The following is a 19,728-nucleotide window of genomic DNA, read 5'->3' on the forward strand; positions in this document are numbered from 1 at the left end:
ACGTATTCCTGTTAGTCTATAGCATAGTAAATGTGTATATTGGAGCCTTGTTCCCAGCCCGGTGGCTCAGACCAGGCGTGGGAACTTTACCATGGTGGTGGTATGCGGAAGAGGAGCCCGGCGATGCTAGTACTTGTTGGAGGGCATGTCCGGGTGAAATTGATGGAATTCCCTCTCAGGGGCTCTTGATCGGTCGGTTTGCACGTCCTGTGAGTTACCAATCATTCTGTCATTGCACGCCCTCGACTCCGCCAGAGAACGATTGTAGTACTTACCGTTAGCTTGAGTGCAAACGATCAGCAGAAAGTTTTCATAATGGAATATCAGCTTCAGGCCTATCGCGGTAGCTTCACTTCCCCCAATGCTTATTCTGTAGGTGCGAACTAGTACTTGTACCCGTCAGGTTTTCTGAAGTCGACGACGTTCTCCGGAAGGTCCACTCTGTTGTAAGCCAGGAAATAATAATCGGATCTCCCTCTACGGTCATATCTAGGTCTTCCGATGTTGCAAGAGTCGAATCATCGTAAATTACAAAGAGTACTATAACAACACATAGGCAGCACATACGACGGAAACATAGAATGCAAGCTCACGGTTACTCGCGCTGGTCCGCATTGTCGAGTTGTTGTCGCTTGCGCGATCCACCGCTGTGAAAAAAAAAGGTATGAGTACCAGGCAACGCGCGACGACGAAGTAGACTTACACCTCGGTGTCCAAACCACGCTTCCGGCCGCTCTTCGCCTCGTCCAAGAACTTGTCCAGTCCGAACACATCGCCGGTGTCCTTCTCGAACTGCACGGGACCCTCCCGGGCCACCTGGTCGTGTGCACCCTCGAAGCCGACGCGGGGCTGACCCAAGCCAAAGCGATCGTTGTCGAGAGCCTGGTTGATACCCTCTTCCGTGCCACCACCGAATGACTCCTGGTTGCCGTCTGTAATGTTCCCACTAGCCTTATATATAGCCGCAGCAGCAGTGGAACCGTGGAACAGTGGCCGATCATAGAGGTTGTAGGCATCGTCGTCGGCGAAACTGCCAGAGAGAGACTCCTGGTTGAAAAGACGCGTGTCGAGCATGCTCTCCTTCGAGAGTGTGGGCTTCGCCAAGCCAAGCGCAATCTTCTCCGAGATGTCGCGGTTCTGTTGCCGTGCAAGCATCTTTGCGCGTTGTTCTGTACCCATGTTGCTCATCCGCATCTCCCGCTCGCGCTCCCTTCTCTTCTCCTCACGCATCTTGTCTCGAATACCCGCTGCTTCCTCATCCTCCTCTTCTTCCTCGGACTCGGATTCGCTCCCTGAGCCGTACGCACCGAGCGAAGACTGCATAGCTGCAGCACGCGCCGCCGTGGGTCTCGCCAAATCGTTGGGTGCTTCGACGGAGCGAGGGGCGATACCGGCACGCTCCTCGCGAGCACGCTGGGCGAGGAGACGGAGGTTCTCCTCTTTCTGCGCCTTCTCCTTTTCTGCGAGCTTTTGCTGCATGAGCGCACGCTGCCTGACTTCTTCACGCGCATGCCGGTCAGCGACGAAGAGTGCCTCCGAGAACTTGGCGAAGTTATCGTTGATGTGAACCTGGGAGTACGGCGGCGTTTAGAAGGCATGCGAGAGAAGACCCGTATATTACTTACGTCCTGGAGACCACGACCATCGGCCGCAAGACGCTTGTCCAATGGAATGGTGTAACCCTTGTTGTTCTTCCAGTTGGAGATGCAAGGCGGGATCATCCACTCCTTCTGCTCTTGCGCGGTAGCCTTTCGTGGAGGACTCCGGAGAACGGGTGGGGGAGGGCTGGGAGGACCGCGGGGGATCTTCTTGTGCTTGAAGCGCGGCGGCTCCAGAGGATCCTCCACGACGTCCGTCATCTTGATGATGCGCTGCTTTAGTGCGTCGGCATTACCCTGCTGACCAGGAGTGTACCGGATGAAGGCGGTCTTCCCTTGACCGTCAGGGACGTTCTTGGGTTGTGCTGCCTTGATCTTGCCATTCACCAGCTTCTCCAGAGCAGCGCGAGTCTTGTCCGTGGTGGCTTGGACCTCATCTTCCGAAGGACGGTCCAACGCGCGCTCAGCCTCATCGAGGTCCTTTCGATGTGAGAGCGGCACAAGGTCCTTGAACTGAGACTGCACAACCTTGCCCGCACGCTGGCCCTGGAGGGCGATGGCATCGTAGCGGACGTTTCCCTCGGCATCAACTTGCAGAGCCAATGTGTTGCCGGCGGCAGTCTTGATAGATTGTCAGTGACCATGAGGAGCCCAACCTTGTTTAACTCACCTTCTTTTTGCCCATGTTCAGAGGATACTGAGCAACATGACATTCGGGGTACGCTCCGCCGTCCCCTGCAGCGCACTAAGTGGCTAGAAGCGGCATACTGGCAGTTAGAACGTACCGAAGTCCTCAAGCGAGGTTGGCTTCCATCCTCTCCTCTGACCATAAGGTGGTACCGCCTGGCGAATGACCACCGACTGCGAAGGGCCCGCCTGTTGTTGAATTGGAGCCTGTACCACGACATCCTCTTCGTCGTCGGACACTACGGGCGCGTTCAAGGGTTGGGGGAGGAGTCTGTCCAATGAATAGCGTGAGCACCAGTGCATATAACACGGAAAGAAGAGCTTACGAGGCGAGGGCAGCCATGGTCGCGAGTGTGGAGGGTGAATGTGCTAAGCGCCATTGTCTGACCGACCGGGCGACAGCGGTGGCAGAGCAAGTGTGGTCGTGTTTGGCTGCGGTGGCGCTGACCGGCAACGGGCGCTAGGTCCGATCGCTATACACGTCCGGCGGCTGCTGGACGCGAGCTCTGTCGCCAAAATCTTCGCGGTCACCGTCCACAGCACTCCAGTCGTCATCGCTGACGATGAGCTCAAATGGGAGCGAGAGCACTCTGGCAGCCCCCCAGCCTCCAAAATCTGGAGTGAGGACGGTCTTGCAGTACACCGGTATTCCTCCGTCATGGCTTGACAAACGTCCCCGTCTACCATCTCGCAACTGGCTCATCTTCCTCTCCGTCACTTCTACTGTCGCGGGCTACTACATCTACGACCGCCAACAGTGCAAGAAGATCCGTCAGGAGTATGTCGAGAAGGTCAAGGATCTTGCCGAGCAGCCCATGGGCAGCATGGAGCTCCCTCGTCTGGTCACCGTCTATGGCGCGAAATGGGTGGGAGACCAGGAGTATGAACGAAGCATGCGGTACTTCCGGAAGTACGTCAAGGTCCGAGCGCACGCTCCTTCGCCTCCTCCATAACATACTGACAACGATGCCAGCCCATCTTAGTCGCGGCTGCCATCGACTATGACATGGTCAAGGGTCGCCGTCACGGGGATATTGCGCGCCATGTCGAGGACAAGGTCCGCAGGGAGCGCCGGATTATGGCCGGACTGGAACAGCTCGCTACCGGGCCCTTGCCTCTTCCTGGGAGCACGTTCGAGGAGAAACGTCAGCGCGAGCTCGATGGCGGGGTCGTCATCGTCGGCCGGCATACTCTTAAAGAGTTCATGGCAGGCTTGAAGCGCGGCTGGTCAGACGGGCTCCAGCCAGTCGACAGGGAAGAGCTGCTCGCGCGCGCTCTGGAGAACGACGGCAAGTTCGACGAGCCCGAGACTGAGCTCGCTGCGGAGACTCCTGTCGGAGACGGCGAGCCTATACCTACGCCTTCCCGGATCCCCTCTTCGAACGCGTTCTCGATACTCAACAATCCGGCCCTCCGTGCGCCTCCACCACCCAAGGCGGCGGAGTCCATCCCCCACCACCTCAATGCGCCTCCCGCCGAGATTCCTCCCCAACCCCCCATGCTCTTGACCCCCTTCACCAACTACATCGGCCTCACCCAGATCCCGCTTATGATCTGGGACTTCTTTAATGAGCGCTACAAGGTCGCGGAGGGCGCGGAGGCGGCTTATAAGCTCATCCGAGGCAACTCGCGGCCATTTACCGCGCCTCCAGCGGATGCGTTTGTCGTTCAGGCTGGTGATGGCGACGCAGCAGAGCCCTCAAAACCGTACCAGGCCGAGCTCTCGCCAACAGATCTCGACTTCGACCTAGAGTCGGAGTCGTACTACAAGAAAAACGTTGTGCGGGACTTCCTTTCGGAGATCGAGAGTGCGAGGAAGGGGTACTACACGTCTCTGGCAACGAAGCTTGAGATCGCGCGCGCCCTTTCTCGCGGGACGCGGGAGCCAACGAAGGAGGAGAAGGCGAACCCGCCGCCGACGGAGGTCGAGCTACGCGCGGAGCGCTTGAAGAAGGAGCTGCGGTGGACGGCAGACGAGGAGGGGTGGGATATTGTCAGGCCGGACAAGGACGTTCAGTGGGATGAGCGATTCCGGAACAGGCTTCGTGTATACATTGACCCCTTCCCGGAGGAAGATGCCGGCTCTAAGTCGACCGCCTCATAATCCGCTTGCTTAGGGCTACGATAGCTACATACACATTCCCCTAACGTACAGCCGGACCTAATGTACACGCCCTCCATACTTAATCATCCACTTCACTCTTCGTACTCGACGGCACCGCTCTGTAGCCAAGCCTCGAGTTCGGCAAGCGGGTCGTCCATAACCGCTTCTTCGTCCTTCGCTGGTTCTAGGGCCATGTCAGAATGAAGCGTTGTTTTGGGAGCTTCGTGCGCGGGAGCTGTGTGTCGACCAGCCTGCCAGTCGAAATACTCGCGCGAGGTCTCGACCCGTGGTGCATAGTGGGTTTCATGCAGGACTGGCGTAGAAGGCATGATATCAAAAAGACTTGTGTCCAAGGTGAAGCCTTCCTCGTCATTGACCAGGCCAGGAGCGGGAGATGTAGCTGGAGAGGAGCGGGCAGGAGCGCGAGACAACAAAACTTCGTCCGAGCGCGAGGGTGCGAACAGCGACGTCTCTTTCTTAGGGGTGCCATACTCGGGAGAAGAGATCTGACTACAATTTAGCGCGAACTCTTGCGTTTGCGACATGTCCCGTACCTCGATAGGTGGGCTACTGCTGCGAGTATATCTCGCCCGTTTTGCCAGAGGGGAGGGCTGTGGTGATGCTTGCTCTCTCTTCTTCGACGGTGTGGCCGGCGTCCAGTCCATAGTGTGAGGGGCACCAGAAGCTTTACCAGCACCAGTTCGACCTGCAGAAGCACTAGCCAGTCTTTCGCCTCCAGATTGTTGAACGCCGTCAACCAGAGGCAGCTCAGCGATGAGAGCATCGAACTCCGAGTTTGCATAGTCGGCCGAGTCCGAAGAAGCAGGTTTCTTCTCAGGTGCCGGTTTCTTCAGAGCGTCAAGAATGCTGCCAGGAAGATCGTCGTCTGAGTCAGTATCAGAAAGCTCGATGTCCAGAGGTTCGCGCGCGGTAGACTTTTCCGCCACCTGGGAGAACTCCACGTCGAACTTCGGAACAGGCCTGCGAGCCGGTTTCGCCTCAGAGGTTAGGCCGTGCTTCAACTTGATCCGATTCCCGCCACCAAGCTGGAGGCTCTTCTCGACACCCATGCGTTCGTGAAGAGCTTCGAGTTGCTTTAAGGAGCGCTCTGACTGTGGAGTCGGCTTCGAGTTGTCCTTGGGCCGCGGTTTGGGCTTGGCTTTCGAAGGCTTGTGGCTCTCCTCGTTGAACTGGGTCGTGCTAGAAACCGACTGAGACGAGCATTCCGCAGCTATAAGCATTTCGATCTTTTTCTTGGTTATTGGGGGAGGCTTGGCCAGTCCGTCCCGGCAACTGTTAGGAGTCAATGACAGAACCGACTTGTAGCAATGTCGATAGCGGCGTGCGCACCAGAGATGTCTGCATTTGGTCTTGTCCTTGCACGCGTGATTGCATCTACAGCTTCGATTAGAAACGCACATCGCCAACGTTCAAACCAACGTACTCATAATTCCCGTTCGGTAACTGTTTCGGTGCGGCGGTGAACGTGGACGAAGTCTCTGTAGGTTTCTTGTCTGTGCGCAAAAATGACGACAATCAGTAGGATAAGGGGGGTTAGTGGATTAGAACGATAGATACCGGGGTTTTCGTTTGAGGCTATGACAGATAATCCTTTCTCGGGCATAGCGTCAGAGTGCTCGCCTGGCGCATCCTCATCATCACCCATATCCCAGAAGTCGGGCATGTCTTCAAGTCCTTCCATATCTCTTGCCTGTGACTACGCTGAGCATCGTGTAGCATAAGACGGTGCATAAGCCCTACCAAAGCGTCTTGAGGACGAGTATCCATGATGGGAAATGCCGATGCGTCGATTTTCGGCTTGTACGAGGCGGAGACCGTCAACCCGGCGTAGATGTCCTACAAAACCGTCAGCCTATTGCTCGTCCTCTGACCGAAAGGTGGCTTACGGATGTCATGTAGACGATAACGGTTTGACTGGGTTTTGTCAACTTCACCATGACTTCAAACGACCGAGACTCCTTGAGAGCCGCCGTGCTGTACAACCATCACCGGTCAAATTACCACAAATGGGGTCTCGAGGGAGAACAACTCACGAGATTCTGCGAAAGTCCACGAAAGCGTTGTCCGAAGTCAAGGTCAACACCATAGTCATGTCCCAGCGCTTCTGTTTCTTGTTCTTCTTCGCCTTGGTCGCCTTGACGTCTTTGAGCAGACTACAGTCGATTGATAATTCTACTTCGACGCCGTCCTTTTGAGGGGTGATGTCTATCTCGGTTATCTGAACCGCATATTGCGGGAGTTGATTGACGGAGGCGAGTATTTCGTGACCGAAGGGTGGCTTCCTGTTCAAGTACTACAGTTGTGTTCAGCGAGCAGCTCAAATCACACCGTTGCGGAACATACCGATTCGATAAGGCCGGGGTCCATTCTTCGCAGCGCCGCAAACGTCGTGATGTTATGTTCGGCGAGGACCTGTACAACTTGTAATCGAAGTTAGATATATGCTGTGAGACGTGCTTACTTTGAGGCTGGCGAGCAAGCGTTAGCAACTAGCAGGGCGAACAAGTTGGACGGCTCACGATTTGAGTCCAATGTCGTCGAGCTGGCGGAAGACAACACTGCGATCCTCCCATGCTTTCGCATTCAAACATCTCATACTTACACCGGCTCAGCGTTTTTTCCTGGTATACACGACGGATGTCACCCACACTTCGAGAGCGTTCTTGGCGAGCATTCCGGCCTTTCGCATTACGGCAACTTCAACGACGGCTATGCAAGAGTCATGAGCTAATAATTAACCGGGTGGAAGAGTTACTCACTCCGCGCGATTCGGGATATATGACGCAAGATAGGAAGGGACTCGAGGAACGGCTGTGTCTCTCCTGTTTTGTATTCTGGATCCGAGAGGTTGATCGCACCCAATATCGCTTGTATCAAGATGAACACTTTGTCCGACGGTTTCTCGATCTTCTTGATGGTGTAGCGGATGTCCATATGTGTGCGCAGCTTGTTGTAGACCTATTAAATGTCTCAGCGCCAGTAACGGAAAGTGGCACATTTGTTCGAAGCCGTGCCTGCTTCTCCCCAGCTCTGAACTTGGTGTCGGAGAATCTGGAACATCACTGTGAGAGACATGTGCTAAATTGATGAAGATTCGCCTCACTCGTCTGCACAAGAGATGGTCTCGAGCTACTTGATGGTCAGAAAGCCGGGGTATTGATTCTACCAGTTATGAACTCACGATCTCTCGTACCGTGGCCTTTTCTGAGAGTTTCAGGATAAGAATCATCTGTGCCGTGTATGTCAGCTTTAAAAATTAGGTGACAGTCCCTTACAAAACTGACGGTTGCTTGTCTGATATAGAACTGAGTATGTATGCGTAAGCAACCAATACGACCCGGATGAAGGCCTAGAACTCACTTTGCTCATGATGTCCCCATACTCCGTCGAGGACAGTGCCTCGTCTTCCTCATTCTTCACCATCTCCGCGCTCTTGAGCGTCTTCACGCTGTCCGTAACGAGGTCGTCCATCCTCTCCTCCCAAGACTTGTCTCCCTCCTTCTTGATGTCGTAGTGTCCTGGGTTCTTCTGCAGACGCCGAAACAAGAACGAGTTATGGAGCCAGTCCTTCGCAGACGCCATGTCAGTGATGGTCCCGAGCGCAATCTCCGAGTTGAGGTGCTCCGGGAGATGGAAGTGGAGACTGCTCTCCAACACCGTCTGGCCCTGGGCGAGCGCTCTGTACTTGGCTTCCAGCTCCTGCTCGCACATAATAATCGCGACACCCTCCTTGTCGAATTGGGGTCGGCCCTGATGTGGAGTCTGAGTATATGCTCTCAATGAACGAAGAATGTGGCATAGGCTTACCGCGCGTCCTATCATCTGCATGACGTCGAGGTCGGAGTACTCTTGCGAGGCGTTGTTTTGGAACAATTTAACCCCCTTGATGATGACGGTGTGTGCAGCTATAGAAAATGGTTCAGCCTCTGTGTAATAGCCTCTTCGATACTACTCACGAAGATTAACACCGACCGCCAACGTCTGATACCCCAGTGAGCATAGGCGGGACATATGATATCATGAAGCGACTTGCCGACGTAGCGAAGAGGACCTTGAGGGCCTTCTTGAGGTACAGTCTTTCAGTAGCGCTTCGATCCTCCCTAGTAAGACCTGCATGATGTACGCCAATGCCCCATGCTGCGAGCTCTGAAGCAGATCACCAATTTACAGTTTGTAAATCGCGCAAATCAATGCGTACTGCGTCCGACTTACTGTCTAGCTGCTTGTTGACGAAGTTGTGCTCAACCCTAAGGCAAAAGTCAAGATCCCACATGGACAATAGTGACGATCAACGACAAACCTTGGAGGTTTTGACCAGGGCAGAGTCTCTTTCTTAGCTGTGGCCTCCTCGTACTCTTTGAGTACGTGCTCGGCAGCAACCAGTACGCCTTGTATAGATATCAGGTTGAGAGACGGAGCTGCATGGGTTGGGGTACGCACCTTTACGCGTGGCGCAAAACACGAGCACTGGTTTATCGTGACAGTGCTGCTGCAGGATGGCGTAGAGCCTGTAGTCGAGGGCCTTGGCGAAAACGAAGTCGTTCGTGTCCCTGCGGCGTGGAGTGCCGTATACGAACCTTGAGAGCTTGCATGGCCGGAACTCTTCGCCAAACTTGTGTACAGCTAGCTAAGTCTCTCCACTCTTTTCCTCAAAGACACGAAGAATGACGGACCTCCTTGACTGTGGCGGGCCCGTTGCTAGCGCTGTTCCCAATCCAATCTGCCACATCGACGACGTTTGGGACCGTCGCCGATACAACCATGAACCGGACGGCGCTCCCGCGCAGCTTCATGCGAGAGACGACAACCTCCAGCGTACTGCCTCGGGATTCATTCAGAAGATGGACCTGTGTGTCTTGAGCACGATAAATTGGTAAAACCTGGCGAACAGACTTACCTCGTCAATAAGGAAGAGCTGGATCTGCGAGAGAATGTATTCATGGTCTTGCCTGTGGATAACTAATCAGCCCAGTTACATCCTGGCCGTAGAATTTCGTTATTACCAGTTGCGCGTTAAGCTGTCCCATTTCTCTCCCTGTGATTTTTGTCAATATGACCCGAGCGGACAAGAGGAGCCGCAAGAATCACCGTCGTGACACTGAAATTATATCAGTACCATGACTGTCGATATAACGCGAAAACACCCCACATAATTGTAGCGTCCTTCGCATCACCCCATGCACCGCGGCCGGAGTTGACAGTATCCCCGGTAAGTTCAGAACCTGGGATGTGTTCAGTACCGAAACGACAAAATGTATGAGTACTGCCCGCACATTTGGCTCCAAAAGGGGTGAACTTATTCTGCCAGGAATCGGACTTCTCTGTGCAAAGGGACTGAACAATTTATGAGCGCATATAGTCATCGTAACAATGCACAGTTGCTGTACCTTGGTCGGGGCTATGTATACACATCTTGCTTTCTCGTTTGTTACCGCGGATTTCTTCAGCATCTTGATAATGGCGAGCTCGAACAGCACCGTTTTGCCACTACCGGTAGGAGCTACAGAACATGATATAGCGCTCTATACCCTAAGAATATCCAGGTCCTTACCACTGATCACCTGCATCTCTTATAATCAGAGCTGAGACGTTCGAAGGCGGAGAAACATACCATGTTTTCGTCCGTGTTCATTACCTGCGGTGTTGTTAGTCGTAGTCGTACGAAGCGATACGAGAGAGCGTACCGTGTCGTAGCATTGCGATTGTACAGCGTTGAACACGCCGAACTTGAAGAGGCCCCGATACATGTCCGCTACAACCAAGCGTATAGGCAAACAAGCAAGATGAAACATATGAAAAAAGGCGTACGAAGATCAGATACGGGCCGAAGTCGAGTCTCATGCCAGTTCCGGGTTTCGCGTGGAGTAGACTCAGAAGATTGGTCGTTGTATGCGCGTTTGTGCGCTTCGGGGGCGGGTGCTACAGGACCACGGTGCTGAGGCACTCTGTCAAAATCTAGGGGGTGCCATGGGTTTAGATAATTATGACGTGTTCTTGTTCCCTATGATAGAATGGCATCTCACACGTTCTTGACTCCGCTGAACGTGCAAAAAATTGAATTTCTGGCCGAGGCGGGTTATGTTGATACGACGGCGGCGGCTCATATTGTTCCTCAAACGGCTCTTCTTCGTACAATTCATGAGCTTCTTCATATTGCGCATGTGGAGAAGGATGCCGGTATTCATGGTGTTGAGCAGTTTGCCGATATTGCGGGGACATCAGAACTTGGGACCTCGACCCGTCACGGTGACTCCGGTCGGGTGGGGACGGAGACGATCTCGCTGTAAAGATGTTGTGAGTACAAATACACCTTTTTGAGCGCATATACCGACCGATGTCGTTCAAAAGCTCGTCAACGTCGTCGTACATGTCGTAGTCTTCATGCGCGTTATTCATACCGGAACTGCCAGGTACTCCACGCTGCTCTTCATGATAGTAGCCGTCGCCTAGAAGAAAGTTCTGCTGTTCCTCTTCGAAGTAGTTTCCGTAGTCCTGCGAGTAGTTGTTCATGGGGAGCGGAGACGTGGTGGAGGAGGACAAGAAGCGCAGGCCTCCACTTCGCCCGGGATTCGCGGAGAAGCACGACGCGTCCCGATCACGTGCGCATGCGACCTGTCACGCGTGACTCACCGCGTTCCCGCTTGGTCTCTGCTCTTTCGAGTGAGCCCGCTTTGTTCCAGCCAGTATCATCGCCGCTTGCTAGTAGCCACTCTTTCTCCCTGCGCTTCTCACCATTTTCCCATCATCCTCATTCGACAACTCTTCTCACGCCGACATGGCAGCGAAAGACGCCAAAGCACAGGAGGTAGCCCGCAAACTCGAGGAATACATCGAGAAGTACGCCCTATGTGAACTTCGAAAGAAACTATTGGCTCATGACTCCGGAATGCTAGGATTCACTACTCAGAACGTTACTCGGACGAAGAGTATGAGTATCGGCATGTCATCCTGCCCAAGCCACTCTTCAAGATGATCCCGAAGCAGTTCTTCAATCAAGATAACACCGGGACGCTGAGACTACTCTCGGAGGAGGAGTGGCGGGGGATTGGTATCACACAAAGTCTTGGGTGGGAGCATTATGAAGTGCATGGTACGTGTCGCGTTCGATCTATAGCGTCCGGGAGGCTGATTGGTATGGCCACACTTAGCTCCCGAGCCTCACGTACTGCTGTTTCGCCGGCTGAAGAATTACGACGCGATGCAGGCAGCACGGGCAGCAGGGAAGCAGCCTGCGAAGAGGAAGTGACCCTTGCTCGCCTTGTTCGGATCGTTTGGTCTCCTCAATTCGGTCGGTGGATTATCGCGGGCTAGCACGTTTCTCCCTCTTTCATGGATACTCTCGCCTCTGTCACTCATTTCCGTTATGTACATCGTCTCCAGCTCTGTTGTGCACTATCGCGTCGCTTTCTTTTGTTATACGCTGTGAATCGATAAGCCAAAGTCTCCATCGCTGCCTCCGATGACCTGACCGACTTGCGTGCATTCACGGCCCATTGGCGTTGTGCGGCCAGACATCGTCCGAGGAAGTGAGTGATTGAATTCACCCATACCCGCGAACTCGGCGCGTAGAGGTCGGGCGCCCGAGTCAATCAAGCGTGCCGCCGGAACGCGAAGGCCCCTTTCAGCCCCTTGCTGGACGTCCGACTCCGACGGGTACCGCGTCGGTTGGAAGCAGGGTACTGTGCCAGTCTGCGGACTGCCAATCGCACCACTCGGACTCTCTATTGCCTCTTGTCTCAGCTGCTCTTGCTTTGAAGCGCCCCCGTATGCCGTACGTAAGCGGCGAAGAACAAAAGTAGTTCTCTTCTCGCGAACAGGCCGCGCGGGCATGCTACGACTTTTAGCGGCGACTGGTCGTCGCACCTTTTCTCGGACCTCCACCCGCACCTCTCTCTCCTCCCCCCACGGTCTAGGCTATCGCTCGGGCTTTGCCATGGTCGCTGCTGCTAATTCGTCTGACGCTACTGGTACCTGGCACCGCGTGTCGAAGGGACCCACTCCATACCAAGTCTACGGCAAGCCTATTGAGAAGTCGCCCCAGGATGACCGCGAGTATAGAGTAATCAAACTAGACAACGGCCTGGAGGCCATGCTTGTTCACGATATGAAGGCGGACAAGGCTGCTGCCAGTCTGGATGTGGCTGTTGGCCACTTGTATGACCCGGTACGTGCTTCGCCACAAGTGATTGAGTCTCCACATGTCCGCCTACACTTGGTTCAAGAGGGTCTACCAACCAGAACGAGGGATATCTTGACCGAGAACGTCCCGTCTCTTGAATGAGGTGCTTTCGCGATATACACAATTATTCGGTGTTCAGGAGGACCAGCAGGCTCTGCGCGTTCAGTAGAACACGTTCTGCTGAACTTCTGTTACGGATGACCGGACTTCCTGTCTTGATAATGGGAATATTATGCTGACATCTCCGGCCGCTAGGATGACATGCCCGGACTCGCGCATTTCTGCGAGCACCTCTTGTTCATGGTATGTGCACTCTGCCGATTGGTTCGCCAAATGTCCTCACGTTACGTACTAGGGGACCGAGCAATACCCGAAGGAGAACGAATACTCGGAGGTACGTTCTCCCCCAGCGCGCTCACCAACCCGCCCTTACTCAACGATCCCGTTATCTAGTACCTTGCGAAGAATAACGGCGGCTCCAACGCATACACTGGTACATCGAACACGAACTACTACTTCAGCGTCTCTACCGCCGCGCTCCCAGGTGCCCTGTCGCGCTTTGCCGGATTCTTCCACTCCCCACTCTTCGCCCCGTCCTGCACTGTGCGCGAGCTCAACGCAGTCGACTCGGAGCACAAGAAGAACCACCAGAGCGACTTGTGGCGCATCTTCCAGGTTAACAAGCATCTGAGTAAGGACGGTCACGTTTGGCGCAAGTTTGGTTCCGGCAACAAGGAGAGTCTCTCGCAGGTCGGGAAAGACCTCAAGGCGAAGCAGAACGGCAACGGCAACGGCAGTCTGAACGGCAATGGCGCAATGAAAAGTGCGGATGGTAGCTTGGCTGCTACGCCGAACGACTCCAGGGCAGCGTCTCCCGCTCCTTCGGTAAGCTCTGCGAGCAGCGAACTGGAAGGAGATGGCGGTGTGATCGGTCGGGAAACTCGTCGCAGGTTGGTCGAATGGTGGAGTCGGGAATATTGTGCGAGCCGCATGCGCCTCTGCGTCGTGGGTAAAGGTGAGTTGATACGTAAGTCACATATAGCTAGTAGTGCTGATTCGGTTCGCAGAACCACTGGACGTGCTCGCTGACATGGTCGCTTCTCTCTTCTCGCCGATCCCCAACCGTGGCAGGGAACCCTTGCACATGATTACTGATCATCCATTCGGGCCGAATGAGATGGGGGTAAGCTTCGAAGTTCACTGTAAAGCTAATCTAGTCACTAACGCTATGCTTTAGACGCTAGTGTCAGTACAGACAATCATGTCCTTCCATGCTCTCGAAGTCAGCTTCCCTCTGCCGTACCAGCCTCCCATGTGGCGTCACAAGCCAGGAAACTTCCTAGCCCATTTCCTCGGCCACGAAGGACCCGGCTCTCTCCACTCCTACCTGAAGCAGAAAGGCTGGGTTACCGGCCTGAGCGCTGGCCCCCAGAACCTTGCCAGAGGATTTGCCATGTTCAAGATCACACTGTACATGACGCCCCAAGGGTTTGGTGAGCCTTTCGGAACATCTTATCCCTTGTGAGCACACATACTGATAACATACTTCAGAGCAATACGAGACGCTCGTCCTATCTGTCTTCAAGTACATCGCCCTGCTCCGGTCCTCCTCCTTCCCCGCCTGGTATCAGCGCGAACGCAGCCTAATTTCGGCCACGCGCTTCCGCTTCGCGGAGAAGCGCCGCCCGGACGACTACGCCGTCTGGGTGTCCGAGCACATGGCGTGGCCCGTCCCGCGCGACCTGCTCCTCTCCGCCCCTCAGCTTACGCAGGAGTGGGATGAGAGCGACCAGGTGAACGGGGGCGAGCGCGAAATGCGTGCACTTCTGGACACGCTTACGGTCGAGAGCTCGCGCACGGTGCTCATGGCCAAGGCAGACGAGTTCGAGCGCGTGCTGGGCAAGGACCTGGTGTGGGAGAAGGAGCCGTGGTACGGCACACCGTACCGCGTCGAAAGGCTTAGTGAGGAGTTTGTCAAGAAGGCGGGCGGGCCGAATGACCTCAAGGAGCTGTTCCTCCCCGGCCCGAACGAGTTTATTCCGACGAACTTGAACGTTGAGAAGCGGGAAGTCGAGCAGGTGGGTGTTTCTGAGTCGAAAGTAAGTATGTGTATGTGAGTGCTGATGGGTACGTGTTCAGCCCGCGAAACGGCCCTCCCTCATTCGCGAGACGCCGCTGTCGTCGCTCTGGCACAAGAAAGACGACCAGTTCTGGGTTCCGAAGGCGCAGGTCATCATGGACATTCGCAGGTAAGACCACATCATATTGACTGAACCGTCCAACAAGCTAAGGTTTTTTCTTGCAGTCCGATACCCAATTCCTCTGCTCGGGCATTCGTCATGACTCGGTAAGAGTACCAGTTGTTTTTATTCGTACTTGTTACTCACTATGTATGTAGCTTGTTTGCTGACCTCGTCACTGACTGCCTCACGGAGTTCGCGTACGATGCTGACCTCGCGGGGTTGTCATACAACTTTGGCGCCCACTCACTTGGGCTGTACGTCACTCTCAGCGGGTACAACGACAAGCTGCATGTCCTGGCCAAGGATGTGCTCGAGCGTGCCAAGGCCCTCAAGGTGAACCCCGAGAGGCTCAGCGTCATGAAGGATCAGGTGCGTATAATTGCAGATTCCCAAGGGACCATGTGTTAACACCACAACTGTAGGCGAAACGGGAGTATGAAAACTTCTTCCTAGGCCAGCCATACCGTCTATCGGACTACTACGCGCGGTATCTATTGACTGAGCGAGAATGGACCATGGCCGAACTGCTAGAAGAGGTCTCAAGTGAGGAGCGATACCACACAGCGATCAAACAACTTACTTACATTAAACCATAGCCGTTACGCCAGAAGAGCTTCAAGGCCACATTGCGGCTGTGCTATCGAAGGCCCACATCCAGATGCTCGTAGTCGGCAACATGTACAAAGATGTACGTTTGTTGACTCAAGCGAGGCTTCCTGTGACTAACTGCTGATTTGTTCTCATAGGAAGCGTCCAGATTGGCTCAGATGGCAGAAGACATCCTCCAGGCATCGCCCATCCCGGCTTCAGAAGTCCTGGAGAGGTCGCTCCTGCTTCCATCAGGCACGACGAAACGTTCGTGATAGCCCATGCAATCTTCGCTAACTTCTCGTAATAGGCTCCAACCTCATCTGGCAAACCCCCGTGCCGAACAAGAACGAGCCAAACTCATCTTTGACCTACTACATGCACATGGGCAAGCTCACCGAGCAGCGCCTACGCGCGACCGCCGCGCTCCTCGCACACATCCTCTCCGAGCCTGCGTTCAACGTGCTCCGCACGCGCGAGCAGCTCGGCTACATTGTCGCCGCCTCGCAGTGGAACCTCACCGGGGGCGGTCAGACCGGCGTGCGAATCGTCGTGCAAAGCGAGCGCGGGCCAGCATACCTGGAGCAACGCGTAGAGTCATTCTTGAAGGAGATGGATGAGAAGCTGCAGACGATGCCCATGGAGGAGTTCCTCGAGCACAAGGCGGCGTTGCAGAAGAGGTGGCGCGAGGCGCCCAAGAACCTCGGAGAAGAGGTGAACAGGTATTGGGGCCACATCGAGCACGGATACCTCGACTTCCACCGTCGTACGTTTGATGACCGATCTCTATGCCCCCTTAATGATGCTCACCGGAATTTACACAGGCGACAAGGATGCGGACTTCCTGGAGAACGTCACCAAGGACGACATCCTGGCGCTATTCCGCTCGAATGTCGATCCGTCATCCTCCGGCCGAGCGAAGTTGTCCGTGCATGTGAAGTCTCAGCAGCCGCGCCCCGCGAAGATCACGGTCGCCGCAATGGAAGCATTCGCCCAGAAGGTTGCCGAACGCGGATACAAGGTTGACGAGCAGGCATGGAAGGATGCTCTGAGCGCGGATGGCGACGCCTCCGTGGAGAAGTTCGGGGGCTACTGGCGCGACGCGCTGCTGGCGCAGGCATCGACGGTCGACCCGTCGGTCGCCCAGGAGCTCACGAAGGTCGTCCCCGAGCTGATGAAGGCATACCCGGCTGCCGACGATGGTAGCGAGGCCGTGAACGAGGGCGCGACGTTTGTGCAGGACCCCAAGGCGTTCCGCGCGTCGTTGGAGGCGTCGGAGCGACCACACCCTTTGGTCGAATGGGGCGATCTTCCTACATCGAAGTTTTGATTATCGTACACTGCTTTGGCTTCTAATGTGTATCCTTAGCTCATCTTTGTTTTGAAAGACAGCTTTCGCGCTCAGAGCAACATGATTATCATATTCGCAGCCTTGCACCTTGGATGGCGTCTCTGAGGGCTGCAGTGCAAGATTTATAGCACATCAGAACGGAAATGCGTTTCAACAGACCTCCTCCAACTATACAAATAATACCATTTCGTTAAATTTGGACCTCCCCTGTATGCACGCTGCTGTACTAGCATCAGGCTGGCCGTGCTCGAGACTCAGATCAATAATGGGCGCTTCCAGAAGGATATCTTAAATGGGCGACGCTTACGTAAGGAACGCGTGAGGTTAAACAGGACGCGTCCTAGCCACGACGCGTCTCTTCTCTCTCATCGACCACCACCATGGCTGCCCAGCTCACCACCGGCATATGTTCGCGTCTCAACGGCTCTGAGAACGATGACGATGAGCTCTTTAACTCTCAACCCACCGTGCAGTTTCTCTCGTTCAAGAGGGTACCCCCCAGCGGTGGAGGGAGCAACATGGACCGCTACCGCGTCATTGTCTCCGACGGAGAGCACTTCCTGCAGTCTATGCTGGCCACTCAGCTCAACCACCTTGTGGAGGAGGAGCAGATTCTGAAGCACTCTATCGCCGTCATCGAAAAGTTCACGTGCAATCTCGTGCAGGGCAAGAAGTGAGTGTCCCCTGACGCGTCGCGTCGCGTCGCGTTTAATTAACCTCCCTCCCAGGTTGTTGATTATTCTGGCTTTGCGTGTCGTTCAGAAGGAGGCCGAGAAGATTGGTAACCCCGTCGGCATTCAAGCTCGGGCTGGAGGTAGCATCGAGGCTCAAGCGTCTCCCTCGGCTGCTGTTACCCCTGCCCCTGCCGCCTCCACCAAACCAGCCGTTTCTGCCGCTCCTGCTCAATCTTCGCGTCAGCCCACCCAAGGGAATCGAGGCGGCCGTACTGCGATATACCCTATCGAGAGTTTGAGCCCTTACCAGAACCACTGGACTATCAAGGCTCGTGTCATCTCGAAGAGCGAGATTCGGACATGGTCGAACCAGAGAGGCGAGGGCAAGTTGTTCAACATCACGCTCATGGATGAAAGCGGGGAGATTCGTGCGACCGGTTTCAATGCCACTGTCGATGAACTGTACGACCGCATTCAGGAAGGCAAGGTTTACTTCATCTCCAAGGCCAAGGTCAACCTGGCGAAGAAGAAGTTCTCCAACATTGCCAACGAGTACGAGCTTGCCTTAGAACGTAACACGGAGATCGAAGAGGTAGGTTAACATATGCCATGCCGTGGTTCAAATACTCACCTTTTTGTGCATAGTGTCCTGACGCTGCTGACGTTCCGACGGTGAAGTTCAATTTCACTCCCATCGCGAACCTCCAAGAGATCGCCAAGGATGCAGTTTGCGGTATGTTTGATCAACTTGTGGGCTGGCTCTCATTCATCGACTGACGCGCGCCTTAGACATCGTCGGTGTCGTCAAAGAGGTCGGAGAACTATCCTCAATCACGTCGAAGGCGACGAGCAAGCAGGTGGGATGTTTGCATTTCTGCTAGGACCTCTTATTGACTGTTGCATAGATCCCTAAGAAGGAGTTGACAGTGGTCGACGCGTCTGGTTTCTCCGTTAAGGTTACGTTGTGGGGCAAACAGGCAGAACAATACAACGAGGTGGACTACCCGGTCATTGCGTTCAAGGGCGCCAAAGTCGGAGACTTCCAAGGTAGCAGTCTAACTTCTCGCTATACACACCTGATTTACGCTATAACATTTAGGCCGCTCCCTCTCGATGATGAGTTCGAGCAGTCTCATCATCAACCCTGATATCCCTGAAGCGCACCATCTCCGTGGTTGGTACGATGCGGCAGGCGCCGAACAAACCTATCAGTCCCACACGAACACTATGTCGTCTGGTGGTGGCGTTTCCTTCGATCGCGCAGAGATCCGCAGCCTGAACGACGTCAAAACCTCGGAGCTGGGCATGTCCGACAAAGTCGATACCTTCTCATCTCGGGCGACAATCATGCACATCAAGGGGGACAACATCGCATACCCTGCGTGTCCATCGCAAGGCTGCAACAAGAAGGTTGTGCTCATGGGCGACAGTTGGCGATGCGAGAACTGCGACAAGTCCTACCCTCAACCGGAGCACAGGTTCGGCATGGCCCTTCTTGCTCTGCCGATCAGATCACTGACACGGTGTCTGCATCCAGATACATCGTCCCGATGGCTGTTGCTGACTACTCGGGTCAAGCGTGGTTCCAAGGTTTTAACGATGTTGGGCTGATTGTCTTCGGCATGCCTGCGAACGATCTTGTGGCCATCAAGGCAAGCTTCTGACGATCTCGGTCCTTGACTGCGCCGTGCTGACTGTGTTCATAGGAACGGGATGATACTGAGTTCAACCGCGTGCTGGAGGGCACCATTGGCACCACCTACAACTTCGCCTGCCGCGCAAAGCAGGACAACTACAACGTGTGTTTTGTTTCCTCGCTACGGCACATTGTACCGCTGTACTGAATTGTTTCCATTATCAGGATCAAGCGCGTGTCCGCTACGGTATCTCGCGCATCTTGCCGTTGGACTACCGTGAGGAGGCTACGTACCTCGCGAACCTCCTTCGCCGCAGCGAGTGGAGCAACTGAGCGCGCAGCTAGAACCACCTTTGAGTTCAGATAGTCGAGTTTGTATCATCCGGTTTGCCCTTGTCGCAGTGTACCAGTATCGTGTAACTTGTTGATTTGCGACAGCTATGCAGTGTTCGGATCTCTAGTCCAACATGTTCGGAGCAGCACAGCGATGCTTTCATGGCCAGAGTCTCCAATCCGTACATTATCCGCTCATAGCGAGCATCGGTAACAACAACCCGGGGCCTCCGGTCGCGCGCAGGCGCGGGTATCGTACGTCTACGGGTAAGTAATAACAGAGCAATAAGTTCATAACGTGCATACGTACGGGA

At 54.7% G+C, this 19,728-nt stretch overlaps 7 protein-coding genes across 7 annotated transcripts; 4 read left to right on the forward strand and 3 right to left on the reverse strand.

Annotated features, from left to right (window-relative positions):
• Positions 1-358: 358 nt before the first annotated feature.
• Positions 359-2,635, reverse strand: TRAVEDRAFT_27843 (pre-mRNA-processing protein 45). The gene is made up of 6 exons (XM_008037878.1): positions 2,612-2,635; positions 2,384-2,556; positions 2,269-2,333; positions 1,626-2,219; positions 704-1,569; positions 359-647 (listed from the first exon to the last, which is right to left on the reverse strand). The coding sequence occupies exons 1-6, from the start codon at positions 2,626-2,628 to the stop codon at positions 596-598; spliced, it is 1,767 nt and encodes a 588-aa protein (XP_008036069.1). The 5' UTR covers positions 2,629-2,635; the 3' UTR covers positions 359-595.
• Positions 2,636-2,848: 213 nt separating this feature from the next.
• TRAVEDRAFT_45426 (uncharacterized protein) lies at positions 2,849-4,389 on the forward strand (the record flags this gene model as incomplete). The annotated part of the gene is made up of 2 exons (XM_008038066.1): positions 2,849-3,205; positions 3,259-4,389. 2 exons carry the CDS (start codon positions 2,849-2,851, stop codon positions 4,387-4,389), a joined length of 1,488 nt encoding a protein of 495 aa, XP_008036257.1.
• Positions 4,390-4,481: 92 nt separating this feature from the next.
• Positions 4,482-10,157, reverse strand: TRAVEDRAFT_35896 (P-loop containing nucleoside triphosphate hydrolase protein; the record flags this gene model as incomplete). The annotated part of the gene is made up of 27 exons (XM_008037990.1): positions 4,482-4,789; positions 5,069-5,682; positions 5,740-5,765; positions 5,993-6,100; positions 6,297-6,384; positions 6,444-6,703; positions 6,754-6,822; positions 6,968-7,007; positions 7,059-7,119; positions 7,170-7,368; positions 7,592-7,639; positions 7,695-7,715; positions 7,771-8,160; positions 8,218-8,315; positions 8,367-8,391; positions 8,444-8,556; positions 8,623-8,657; positions 8,711-8,798; positions 8,851-9,022; positions 9,084-9,257; positions 9,308-9,359; positions 9,414-9,445; positions 9,553-9,632; positions 9,684-9,744; positions 9,798-9,910; positions 10,018-10,045; positions 10,095-10,157. 27 exons carry the CDS (start codon positions 10,155-10,157, stop codon positions 4,482-4,484), a joined length of 3,366 nt encoding a protein of 1,121 aa, XP_008036181.1.
• Positions 10,158-10,651: 494 nt separating this feature from the next.
• TRAVEDRAFT_45428 (uncharacterized protein) lies at positions 10,652-10,920 on the reverse strand (the record flags this gene model as incomplete). The annotated part of the gene is made up of 2 exons (XM_008038067.1): positions 10,652-10,691; positions 10,739-10,920. The coding sequence occupies 2 exons, from the start codon at positions 10,918-10,920 to the stop codon at positions 10,652-10,654; spliced, it is 222 nt and encodes a 73-aa protein (XP_008036258.1).
• Positions 10,921-11,100: 180 nt separating this feature from the next.
• Positions 11,101-11,861, forward strand: TRAVEDRAFT_145345 (cyclin-dependent kinase regulatory subunit). Its single transcript, XM_008038432.1, has 3 exons — positions 11,101-11,247; positions 11,304-11,500; positions 11,559-11,861. The coding sequence occupies exons 1-3, from the start codon at positions 11,186-11,188 to the stop codon at positions 11,654-11,656; spliced, it is 357 nt and encodes a 118-aa protein (XP_008036623.1). The 5' UTR covers positions 11,101-11,185; the 3' UTR covers positions 11,657-11,861.
• A 482-nt stretch (positions 11,862-12,343) lies between these two features.
• TRAVEDRAFT_70638 (insulin-degrading enzyme) lies at positions 12,344-16,940 on the forward strand (the record flags this gene model as incomplete). Its single annotated transcript, XM_008038433.1, has 15 exons — positions 12,344-12,574; positions 12,845-12,892; positions 12,945-12,983; positions 13,043-13,604; positions 13,657-13,772; positions 13,827-14,082; positions 14,141-14,667; positions 14,729-14,838; positions 14,895-14,936; positions 14,988-15,201; positions 15,255-15,375; positions 15,429-15,520; positions 15,579-15,687; positions 15,731-16,186; positions 16,245-16,940. 15 exons carry the CDS (start codon positions 12,344-12,346, stop codon positions 16,748-16,750), a joined length of 3,429 nt encoding a protein of 1,142 aa, XP_008036624.1. The 3' UTR covers positions 16,751-16,940.
• Positions 16,941-17,280: 340 nt separating this feature from the next.
• Positions 17,281-19,533, forward strand: TRAVEDRAFT_27847 (replication factor-a protein). The gene is made up of 9 exons (XM_008037879.1): positions 17,281-17,444; positions 17,500-18,037; positions 18,091-18,178; positions 18,235-18,302; positions 18,351-18,492; positions 18,545-18,923; positions 18,983-19,097; positions 19,152-19,244; positions 19,307-19,533. Exons 1-9 carry the CDS (start codon positions 17,290-17,292, stop codon positions 19,412-19,414), a joined length of 1,686 nt encoding a protein of 561 aa, XP_008036070.1. The 5' UTR covers positions 17,281-17,289; the 3' UTR covers positions 19,415-19,533.
• Positions 19,534-19,728: the final 195 nt, after the last annotated feature.

This window comes from Trametes versicolor, assembly GCF_000271585.1.
Source record: "Trametes versicolor FP-101664 SS1 unplaced genomic scaffold TRAVEscaffold_4, whole genome shotgun sequence".
NCBI classification, from domain to species: Eukaryota; Fungi; Basidiomycota; class Agaricomycetes; order Polyporales; family Polyporaceae; genus Trametes; species Trametes versicolor.